Below are 11,547 nucleotides of genomic sequence, written 5' to 3'. Positions count from 1 at the left end.
CTCATCTGACCGCGTATGCCCGTCTTGTCAACGGCGCAGCTCTCGCTTGTCTGCGTCGCCGTTTTCCGACGCTTGTGCGGTTGTGTGAATTGGGAGAATGAAATCTGGGGATTGCGTCTACGTACTAACGGAGAAGTTCAGTCCTGTACTTGTCCTTGTTCGCGCTCTCTTAATTTTACTCTATAACATGGACCAATTAGCCCAGCAGCAAGCCTGGTTACCCTTTACTACGTTCGTACCTAGCCGACCGAAATTCGCACTACGTGAGAACCGGTTCTAAACTTCCGTTCTTACGGGATTACATCAACCGATACAGAGTTCTGCAATGAAGAAGCCTGCAAAACATCAATTCGCAGTAAGAAACTGTCATTGTTCATCGGTCTGGGGCAGCTAAAGCTGCATTTACACAAGCCCCTTGTGAGGTCGTTGTAAGGCCTTGGTTAAGCTCATGTGTGCATTGTTTTTGTTTGGTTGAAGTGCGTGCTTGCTCGTCTTCTTTAGGGTCCACTCTGGTTTTGTGTATCTGTTGCATTGCAATGTTGGGCTGTTGGCTCGCAACCGGGCCGCTTCCAGAGAGCGCCTGCTTTGGGAAGGCGGTGGCCGGGCGCTGTTCGGCGAAAAAAGGAGCGGCAGGGGTTCTCGCGCCCTGGTTCTGGCGAGCGCCATATATAGCGCAGCGAGCCGCTGTAGCGGCATCTGGAGAAGGGAGTCTTTGGGGAGTGCTTGCGTCGGGCCGAGGCGGCGCGGGGGGTTCGGGCGGCGGCCACCGCCGCTGCAAGTTACACAGCCCGGACACATGGTCCCACGGCTGGGGCTGAGAATGTGCGCGGGTGGAGAGACGACGGGCCGGTCTCGTCAGCTGCCCGATCGGAGCGGCGGACTGCTCTCGAGGCCTCGCTCAGTCGCGTTCGTAAACGTGAACCCGTTTTCCTTGTTTATTATATACCCAGTGTAACCGCTAGTGTCTGCCTGTAAATAAATTCAGTTCAAATTATTAACATACAGCATGTTTAGTCCCGGAATACGGAAGCAGAGAACAGAGCAGCGGCTTAGGAGAAGCCGAGAACGAACGAAAACACCAAGAAAGAAGAACCTGGCGGAGGAGGAAAAACCTTACTCCCCTATACCCGCGCTTACAAACAAGTCGGTTCGCTCCACTTGGCCGGAAATACATGCCACACCATAGCGGCGAACGAAAGCCAGCCGCGTCTTTGAAGTGGTACGCAAGGTCGATTCAAGTGGGTCGCGAAGTTTCTGTCGAAAATGGTTCCAGAACCAATTGTCACTGAAATCAGTAAGGGTGGTTACGGGAGCAGCGATTGAAGCGCGACCAAGTGAAGAGGAAACAAAGATGCTTGAGGATTCTTTTTTTATTAAAACCAAGACACAGCTTGTTTTCATTCAACGAAAATATAATTCCTGATCAATCTTATATGCATGTCGTGAGGGAAAAAATGCAATTCGTAATCACTTTATCATTAACAAAATCGACCACTTTTTGCCGCGTCCGCTATAAAGAAGGGTTCTCACTTTGTTATCAATTTAAAGGAAACGCAGCTCTTGTAGTCTACAGAAAGGCACGCTCGTAAAGTTCAAGTGCCATCATATCCCCCCCCCCTGCCCTTAACTTGTTTGGTTGTTTGCTTATCAACGTTTGTCTGAATTACGGTGGCGTTATGTTAGCGATGTGTGCTTCATCGTCGGTCAACGTCATCTGCCGAAAGTGGTGAGATATAACCGCCAGACAATTGTTGACTTGGCTGTTTTCGTTCGGCTGCGCTAACCGATGGACGCGGCATCCAACGTTGCCACTACCACTCATCACCCGAAGCTTCCTTTGTGGAATAAAAGCCACGACCAACACTGTGGAGGTCACTTCGCGAGTGCGACGACAAAACTGCGTTAGACTCTTTCGGGCGGAGTAGCGGCCGCGCACGCAGGAGCCTCGAAGGAACGATTCTCACCCGTCGGGGTTCGCTTCAAGACTGAATGTTTATTTTACAAAAGACATCGCAGTGGAGAGAAAAGGAAGAGAAAAGAAAAATGCAAAGTCCAAGTGGTCCGTTGGCCACACCGTCACCTTCGTCCTTCTCGGAGACGCCGGCGATTCGCACCCAGCAGGCGGTCCGCCGAAAACACAGGGCACGGATCATGTTGCGGGTCGAGGCGCCAGCCCAGCGGGGCGCCCCTCGTCCATTCGCCGGCTCCCACTTGGTGCGTCGCCGGGACCCCAACCACGGTTGCAAGAAACGTGCGGCGGTCGCTCCCAATTCTCAACATCCTTCGGCTGGCAAGGCAGCGATATTCTGTTGCATGGGTGCGGTAGCGACAGCTGTACGACTGGCGCGTTGCTGCGTCTCTTTCCGCACTGAATGCTCGAAACAGCCATCGAGTCGAATCGCAGGGCATATGAAAATATTGTTCTAAAAGCGAGCCACCTAAATAAATTTCGCACTTTTAACAGCGAAAAGGACATCATGCCTTTTCTTTTCTTTGATTTTTAAGTTACCCTACCTCACCAGACCACAGAGCTACGCTTTGAGGCAACAGCGACGTAACATCCCAGATTTCGGTTATGAGCTGAAGATTGTTCCGTGCCCTCTAGGGAGCGTTCTACCGTAATAGATTTTTTTCAAATTGGCACAATATTAGTGGAATCGAAATGTTTGAATTCACGCGAACCCATGATTTGGGGAGGCCAACTTCCCTGTGAACATTGACACTCTCGCCACTTGCCGCCGTCTCGTTATTCCCTACTTTCTTCCGTACAGGAGCCGGAGGATCGCGTCACGTACACGTCGCGGTCCCCGCCTTTTTTTTTTCTCTTGATATCGCGTTCTTGCTGCGCGGCGCACTTCCGGAGGCGGTTTGGCGCGCGCCCGCGAGCTGTTGCGACTGTTTCGTGTCCCTCTGTGCACGACCGTGCGAGCTGGGCACGAGAGCACCTACGTTGTTGTCTGGCTGCTTCTCCGAAATGGCTAGCTAAGTACGCGCACGTTTCGAGACGCTGGCTCCGGCTCATCGATCATTGCCACGATGCGCCGCGTCGCTGCACCGCTGCCACTAGACTAGCGGTATACCAGTCAGTACCGCATAGTCACTTAGGTAGACGCGAGCAGATCAAAGAGCAGGATCGCGCGGTGGAACGCGGTGGAAAATGACATTGTTTCGTTGTTGGCGGGCTCGACTGCAGGAGGGGAGAACAAGCAGACGAAACGGAAGTACACCTCTCTTGCTACGGTGACAACTAAGACAGATACCCGCAGGCGTGTGGTTTCTTGGTTTTATTATTTTTCTAAAAAATCAATTCCTCTATTGACGCAGCAGATCGAAGAAGTAAGTGCTCTTGCTTTGAATTATTCTCAAACTCGCCTGTCACTTTGAGAGACGTAACAGCACTGCGAATAATACGCAGGCACACTCTTGCGTCTGAACTGAATTGTCCGGCTAGGAGCGGGGCGCCCGCGATCAAAACGACGCACGCAGTTTGGTATGCAATTTCAGCGGCTTTCGCGGCGCGTGGCCGTGTAGTTGAGTTGAGTTGAGTGGTTGTAGGCTACTGGTGGGATTAGCCTTGCAGTAGCTGCCGGCAATTGCTCCACCGTAGCGACACTTAAAATACAGTGTCGCTACGGTGGAGCAATTGCCGTGTAATACTTTGCAGACACAATCCTTAGTGCGCATTATGTGAACTGCGCTTGTACAGCTCAATATGTCTAGACCTGGGATAGGGACCCTCTAGGCGATATGACGTTACTTTGTTATTTCTTGCACCAGAAGTCTTCCCTCGTTACACAGATGGCGCTGTAGCCTCCACGAGCCGTTAATGAACCGCCATGTCTTGACCGTATGGGCTTCCATACAAGCTTCATTCCAGGTACACTTACCTTGTAGTATTTCGCGCCCACCCGCGTTTTCTGCTGTACACCCTTTGGCGGGACCAGATTACGAAAGCAAACCTTGCTCACTTTATTGCTGCGTCACGATTCGGCCCTTCGGCGATGGTTTTGCGAGCAATCTTTGCACTGTGCCTGCCAGCACATCGTAACGTCACAGAAGAACATTATTGTATTACATGCGTAATCGTCATCTGCCTCACAATGACCAGTCCTCTTCTGTTCGATACTCCAGTGTGTAATAGCGCTTGATGCAAATCTTTTGCATACGAAGAAACAGCATGCGTGTCGATACCTCGCCTAAGTATGCTTAGTTAGCACCCGTTGGCCCGGAAGGTGCCAGATGATGTGGTGGGCGGCTCGATTCCAGACTCCGTGATGCGCATTTTCGGCATTAATTACAGCTTTAACCTGGGCACACAAATAAAACGAGTCTATGAAAGAGAAAAACTGAAAAAGAAATTGTTTCAGTAATCATCGAAAACTATCGTTGAAGCAAGTGAATAGCCTTATGCAGAGCGCGGAAATCGAAATGACGCGCTAGCAATGCATCCAGTAGATGTTTACATGCTGCTAACGTAGATAACGGCGACTGATGCTGTCAGCAGAAATTATTGTCCCCATGCTTTTGTAGGCGCAATAACTGTGCGACAATGACGACAGCGTGACCAAGAAGATGGGACGTCACGACACCGGCTGCGCGTCAGCGACGATCTTGCGTAGCCGGCAACACGAAACGGGACATCTCGTGTAGAGACGCCCAGCGGACCACGACGAAGAACGCGTCCCACAACTGTCAGCCCAAGCGAGAGAGAAGCGCGCGCGACACTGACCTCATGATCCAATCTACGGCGGTGCTGGAGTGCAAGTCTAGACAGTCCACTCACAACATCGAAAGGAGCCGTACGGTGCCTCCATACCGACGCCTCAACTCCTGGATGGCCCGACTTCTACCTTTCTCGGGGCCATGGGCACTGCGCAGCAGCACTTTCCTGGACCTCCTAGGCCAAGGCATCGATTCGCGCATGTTGGTCTGTCATAATTTGCACTTCAATAGGGCTAAACTGACAGGGAGATACATGGAAACGACAGCACACATCGCTAACTTCCAACTGTTGATTTCAAATGGCACGTGCTTTTTATGGACATTCGGCCCGTGTCCACAAATATGTGACTTCATTTAAATGATGGCATGCTTGTGTGACCTTTTAGATAAGCCACTTCGTCAATAGATAGTTACAAGAATGTAGTGCTGATGCATCTCTCTGCCAAGTGCGGAATATGTACCGCTTCTATTACCTCACCTGTCAGCTGTTGCCCGGCTCTGCCCAGCTTTGTTTGGCCAACGCAGTATCGTGGGCAGAGCCATGCAGCTGGGTTATGGCGTATCTCGAGGTCGCAGGTTTGATCCTCACCGCGGCAGCCTCATTTCGACAGGGACGAAATACAAAAAAAAAAGCTCGTATACTTAGATTTACGTGCACGTAAAAGAACCGCAGGGTGCCAAAATTAATTCAGTCTTGCAAACAAGAACCCATCCGAACTTGATTCTAATGAACAAGATCTGTCCGGAGTTCTCTACACCTACAATATGCGATAAATATAACGACACCATAGAACTTAGTCACATGCTCTGGCATTGCTCCGCGTTACGCAGTGACAAGGACAACACTGAAGTGCGATGGGACGCAGCTCTACGCAGTCTCACATTCGAAGAACAGCCATGGGCAGTCCAACGGGCCTGCGAAGTGGCCGAAAGGCTTGGCCTTTCGGTCCCTTCGTGGGAGCGGCCCGCTTGGGCTAGGTAACTAGCGCGACCTAATGGACCACAATTAAGTTTTTCCGTCCATCCATCCATCCATCCAGTGCACGCAGCAGTACGCCCGCAGGAGTATAAGCCTATTTCAACACGAGGGAAAAGGGGGTCGGGTGGATTAAGGCTATAAGAAAGGCAGCGTGTTTTTTGTACTCCTTTTACACATTATTTAGGCATTTCGCACGTTCAGGGAGCCTTCCAGCACAGGCTTCCACGTCACATTTTCCTAAGCGGTGCATTTGTTTACATCGACATCTACAGCCACAGATCCTAATTGGATTCAAATATAGTGCAAACGGCGCGTCGCTCATATATGAAGTAATATAAAAACGTAGCAAGGCATACATGTCTGCGTTGATTAGCCTCATTGTTGCACCCTGAGACGAGTCAGTATGGGCGGTCGAGCCCTTTAAACAATGGCCAATGTGAACCAGACACACCTATATTACGGGCTTTGTTACGGCATCTCGCTTGTCTGTAACTTTAATTCGTCATAATTCGTCAGATCATGTAGGAATTTGTAGAACTATGGGCGGCACGATGACCTTGTCGTTGCCGCCAACTTTCAGTCGTCTGCAGGCGGCGTTTTCGGCCGAGCGTAATCAAATGCCACACACCGTGCGCAATAGTCTGCCAATCGTTGACGTCGGCGTCTTCTCGAACCAGTGTTAGCGCAGCTGAAAGGGGCACGTGATCATGCCCGCGCTGCAGTCACCAGCCAGGGAGGGCCGACGCTGCAAGAAGACTGCCAGCAATGTGGTGTTCTTGAACTGTCGCCCCCGTGTAACGCAGGGTTATATTGTTAAATTTGCTAGCCACTAATGAGAGGCGGCTACAGCATGGTTCACGATGCAGTCCGGACGAAGTCCTGCACGCTTTACGTTTTAAATGAGGAGTTGCAGCCGTAGGCAACGCAAGTGTGAGTGATTACACAATATCAGGAAAGCTACAAGAGTAAGCTAGCCACAAAATTGGGAAGAAAAAGCAAAGAAGAAAAAGAAACTAAGCGCCGATGCACTAGACTGCGACGTACGTTTCATGAAATGGAATGCGGTGACAGATAATTTTACTCCACTTCTTGCGTCTCTTAACCAGAGACAAATCAGCAAAATCAGAAAAACGCTTCAGACAAATCTCGAAAGCAGCGCATCGTGCTCTCAACGCATGCGAGTACAATTCGCAGTCGATGATATTTCCTCGTGTAATGTGGGTATGAGCCATTCGTGCTATTCTTGTACAATGCGCCATTGCTGATATTTTTCTGTACTGGACTCGACGCCTTTTTCGGGTATTAGCTATAGCGACGAGCCACTTAAGGCTTTTGGCTTAAAAAAGGAATCCGCAAGTGAGCATGTTTATTCGAACGAGTTTCACGCATGCCAACTTGTCGTTTTTAATCATTCGCACTTACAGTACTTACGCGTAAATAATGCGACCACGAATGTACCGCCAGGGGTGGGGACTTCTAGTGCCCCGGAGAAAGAATATATATTACCATTCTAACGAGTCGTGATGGCACCAGGAAACCGCGAAAAACGAAAAAAGACCGGATGCCTGCACCACGGTTTATTTATCGTCACTGAATCGCAAAATGCAGTGAAGGTATGAGTGCATGCGCTATTCACTCGTTGTCAGTGGTGCCGCCTTTGTCACTCTCGACGAGAACAGGGTCTTCTTCCTCGTCAACAAGGTGGTTGGACAGGCAGCACTACAGATATCCGCGGCGAAATGTGGCGTTCGACTGCCTCGTGTGAGATAGCCGTGGGGTTCTATGGTTTACCTCACTGACATTGTATTTGGGCAATTTCGGCACGCGTCAAAGCAGAATAATCTAAATGTTCATTCACTGAGGCTTAATGCTGAACACGCCGCTATGAGACAGCCTTCACCACAACGTGAAGGCAGCTGTGGAACGCCGCTTTAAAGCGTTCCTCTGCAAATAAATGGACGCAACTCCAACGGATTTCCATGATGGTTGACTAAGATACTAAACTTATTTCCAGTGTTTGAAAAGAAAACGGCATAGTTGGTGGCTTTAAGGGCGAGTTGTCTTGACTATGAAAGCACGACATAAGGGGAGTGCCACACAGTAATTTTTATTCAGAAAGTAAGACATTGAAATCAACGCCAACATGCAGCAGGTTATCAAAGGTGGTTTAGACGCCCTCGTGGCAGAGCTGGACTTCGAGAGAAGCCGCGACACGTGACGGGCTTAGTTGGGTGCCGTCACTCACAGTCGTGTATGACGATTCGAAAGTCAAGCAAGGGCGGAGTGTGGCTTTTACTATCGGCGGTACGAATATAGAAAACCTGCTGCCACGGGTCGTAAGTTTCACGTGGTCGTGAGAAACCACACGGAGACTGCTGCGTTGTCTGTTCTACAGAAACTACATGCGGTAAACAGCTGTCAGCTGCGCACGTGTTCCAAATTAACCTCAGCGCCCATGTATCTACACGATCAAGGTGTTTGCCAAGCGTCACATTGCACCAAGCGCGACGGTAACGAAACAGAGCGAACAAGGTAGAGCTGCCAGACACGTCGAGCGTCGAGGCAGCCAACGCAACGACCGCGTAAACTATTTCCTTCCCGTTTTCACAGCGAGGCGTGCACGTGCGACCATCCCAACGCGTGGGTGTCCCACTTTGAGACTCCAGCGAAATACGAAGTCCCCGTTTGTGCACCGTGCCATCGTGCTGTGGGACTGAGCATTCGAGGCATCGCAGAGACTGGGCAGCGAGAACTTCCAAACTTTGAAGGATATCCATAGCTTCGTCTTGCAGTGGCACGTCCGAGTCGCTGGCAGTCGCCTCAGCCTGATGTGCCCGAGAGCTTTCCTCCTCTCTCGAAGCGCGGACGCGTTCGTGCAGCTGCGAAGCTTCGCCGATAGCGTCCGATAATTTCTCGGCGGCTGCGCACACGGCGGTGTTCAGAGTCTCGAGGCTAACCGCTAGCGTGGCGTTTAACTCTCGAAGCTGGGTGCCTTGGGCTCTTGCAGCCTCAGCGAGTTGGTTCACTTGGCTTTGAAGCGCCGGGATTTCGTCTTGGTAGCGGTTTTCTGTTTCGCCCTCGATCCCCTGCGCTGCTGCAGTGACGTCAACGGCAGCGCCTTGACTTTGATGCGAGGATTCGGCGAGCATCGCAGATGAGGCGTTGCCAGCACCGCACCCGGCGATGTAGTGCGCTGCTAGCTTGGCGATCGGAATGTTCTCGCCGCAACGTTGACAGGGAGAAACGTGGAAGGCGCACTCTGCCTCGAAATGTTGTAGGAGCACGCCCAGGGGGCCGACGAAATCGCAGCCCTGGCCTTGGTTCCAGCAGTAAGCCTAGAATCAGAAAGCAAAGCAAGCAGGGTATTCTGTTAACAATACATTTATATCTTGTTACTGAGAATGATATATCTTTGTCGGCAATCCGCGAGAGCGCTCCCTGCGTGGCGCTCAATATTTATGACGTCATCTATCTCATAGTAAAAGCCACGTCATGGTAAATTCAGCAAGCCAAAAAGTGCACATGTTTATTTTTAGGCGCCCGGATCATGGCTTGTTACTGCATATTATTTGAGTCGTTGCCACTTTGAAAACACCTCGCTCCAAATAAAATGTTCGCTTTTTTTTTTCCATTTGATCCATTAGAAGCGCAAAGCATCGTAACATACTACAGCGTTTGTTTTGTTTCCATTCTTTGCATCCAATTCGCCATCTCCTTTTTCTGACGACTCCTGGTTACTCTGTACTTGGTTGCCAACCTTATTGAAGTCTTCAAAGCGTCTGCATATTTTTCATGTACAGATACCTGTTCACTTCAGCCACCGATTAAGTTTCATCCACGTACCACAGTATTCTTTCAAAACTAATTTTCACGGTTGACGACACGCTAGGTAGCCAGCCTTGTCAGCAGCTCAACATATACACTGAACGCTGTTCGATATGAAAAGCTGACAAAACCTGGATTTGGAAACATAGCGGACACAAACTGAAAACAGCTGGCAATAGATTTCGCCTCGCTGTCACGGGGGCTACGCCTGGGTGGCTTTTTTGCAAGCGTCCACCTAGTGGACAGGTCCACTTCATCTGCTGTTGCAGTTCTGATTGGCGGGGCTAGGCTGCGCGTCCGCAGTAGCGAGGTGCCACAACCAATCAGCACTTCAGCAGCGGACGAGTTGGACATGTCCACTAGGTGGACTATTGGAGACTACCTCCCCTGCACTGACCTCGAGGTTCTGCTTCTTGATCTCCGGAAGCTGCCACTTATGGCACTCGACGCCGCAGAAGGGTTCTCCGTCCAGGGGGCAGACGCTTCCGCCATCTTGGACGACGCTGCCTGCCTGGCACTGCTCGCACAGTGCGTGACGACAGGGCAACGCGACCATCGTGCTTGGAATCACGCCGCACACGCTGCAGGCGTAACGACTCATCATCAGCTCGTCCACGAACCGCGTCGGGCGCCAGTTGACGCCGCTCACCCATCCGCACACTCGGTGCAGAGCTCGACGTTCAGGACCAGACATGGCAGTGACGGAGAGGCAAGGCCCACAGGAGCCGAAGGTTCACTAATGCTAACGTTCGTTTGCGATCACGTGACCACCGCTAACGGCAGGCGGTGGCGTGGTTGTTGCAGCGACCGCTGTAGAAGTTGCGTGGGTCACCGGACAGAATCGGCGTCTATATAGGGACTACCCGTGTCGGCTCACCTACGTTCTCTTTTTCTACCGTCTGAGCGCCAGCTCCGTCTGGTGGCACCAACGGCGTGAGTAGCTACCACGTCGCTACCACGATTGCCGGAGGGACACGTTGATAAGGTGTTCCAAGTAATGTCAGACCGATTGGGAACTTCACCGAACAATCAGTAATAGGGTTTGAAAGTTAACTCTCACATTTTGCAAAAAACCGTGCCGCGCAAGCGCATTCAGGTCCAGGGGACAGTGCCGCGAAAGAATAGCACAGCAGTCACGTGCAGAGAATTGCAACACTCCCGCGACGCGTGTCCCACGCTAGATCCACTGGATGTCGCGATCTCACCGGGCTCGGATTTGTCGTCGAGTGTCCGTAGTACTGGAATGCGATCGTTTTCAGAAGGCTACCTGTACAAACCGTGGCGAACACAGTGCTAAAAGCTTCAGCGCTGAAAAGGAGGTGAGGGTGCAACGGCTAGACGAAGAGAGGGGGCTATTGATTGATGCGAGAACTTCACAAAGCTAGTTATTAAATTAAAATTAACTTATATAGTTTTACGTGCTCAAACCACGGTCTGATTATCAGGCACGCCGTAGTGGAGGACTCTGGAAATGTCTTCGCATTTCGCCCCCGTCGAAATGCGGCCGCCGCGGCCGCTATTTCCGCGAACCGCTTATTAGGCGTGCTCACGATAAGGCAGACAGAGCGTCAGCTCGACCACATGGGAGAAATAAACAAGTTTTTCTAATATTTTTCAATATGAAACGAAGCTTGCAGTATTCGTGAATAATTTCGTCCCTGTGCTGTATGGCCAAGCTAGCATACATCATTTAAATATTTCCGTCTTTTCGGCCTGCTTCGTGGTCATCGCAAGGGTTGAATTCACGTGGTGTTTCGGTTGGGCATATTGCTGGTGTGTCACGCGCTGATCATGAATTCTGACCGCAGCGACTGCATTTCGATGGGCGTGAATTGCAGAAACGCCCTTGTACAGTGCATAATTGTGTGTGCGTTAAAGAAGCCCAGGTCGTGAAACCTGAACCGAAAACCCCCACCACGACGCGCCTTATAACGATATCACGGTTTTGGTGCCAAAAAGTCCAGGATATAATTTTGAGAATGAATTGTAGTTGAGTTGTTTTGTATCAGATAAACATATTC

At 50.8% G+C, this 11,547-nt stretch overlaps 1 protein-coding gene across 2 annotated transcripts in view; it reads right to left on the bottom strand.

Moving 5' to 3' along the window:
* LOC140213324 (uncharacterized) overlaps positions 1-10,428 on the bottom strand; it is a 45,319-nt gene extending 34,891 nt beyond the window's left edge. The window contains exons 1-2 of one of the 2 annotated variants that reach the window (XM_072284557.1): positions 9,924-10,406; positions 7,788-9,036 (exon numbers count right to left, since the gene is read on the bottom strand). In XM_072284557.1, coding sequence (XP_072140658.1) covers positions 7,939-9,036; positions 9,924-10,220 — 1,395 coding nt within the window. In that variant the 5' untranslated portion in view covers positions 10,221-10,406 and the 3' untranslated portion in view covers positions 7,788-7,938. Of the gene's footprint in view, positions 1-7,787; positions 9,037-9,923 lie in introns of those variants that run through there. The other variant, XM_072284558.1, reaches the window with a different exon arrangement.
* Between the last annotated feature and the right edge of the window lie 1,119 nt (positions 10,429-11,547).

This window comes from Dermacentor andersoni, chromosome 9, assembly GCF_023375885.2.
Source record: "Dermacentor andersoni chromosome 9, qqDerAnde1_hic_scaffold, whole genome shotgun sequence".
NCBI classification, from domain to species: domain Eukaryota; kingdom Metazoa; phylum Arthropoda; class Arachnida; order Ixodida; family Ixodidae; genus Dermacentor; species Dermacentor andersoni.
The sequence above is the reverse complement of the archived record's forward strand: the minus strand, read 5'-3'. Positions and strand labels throughout refer to the sequence as shown.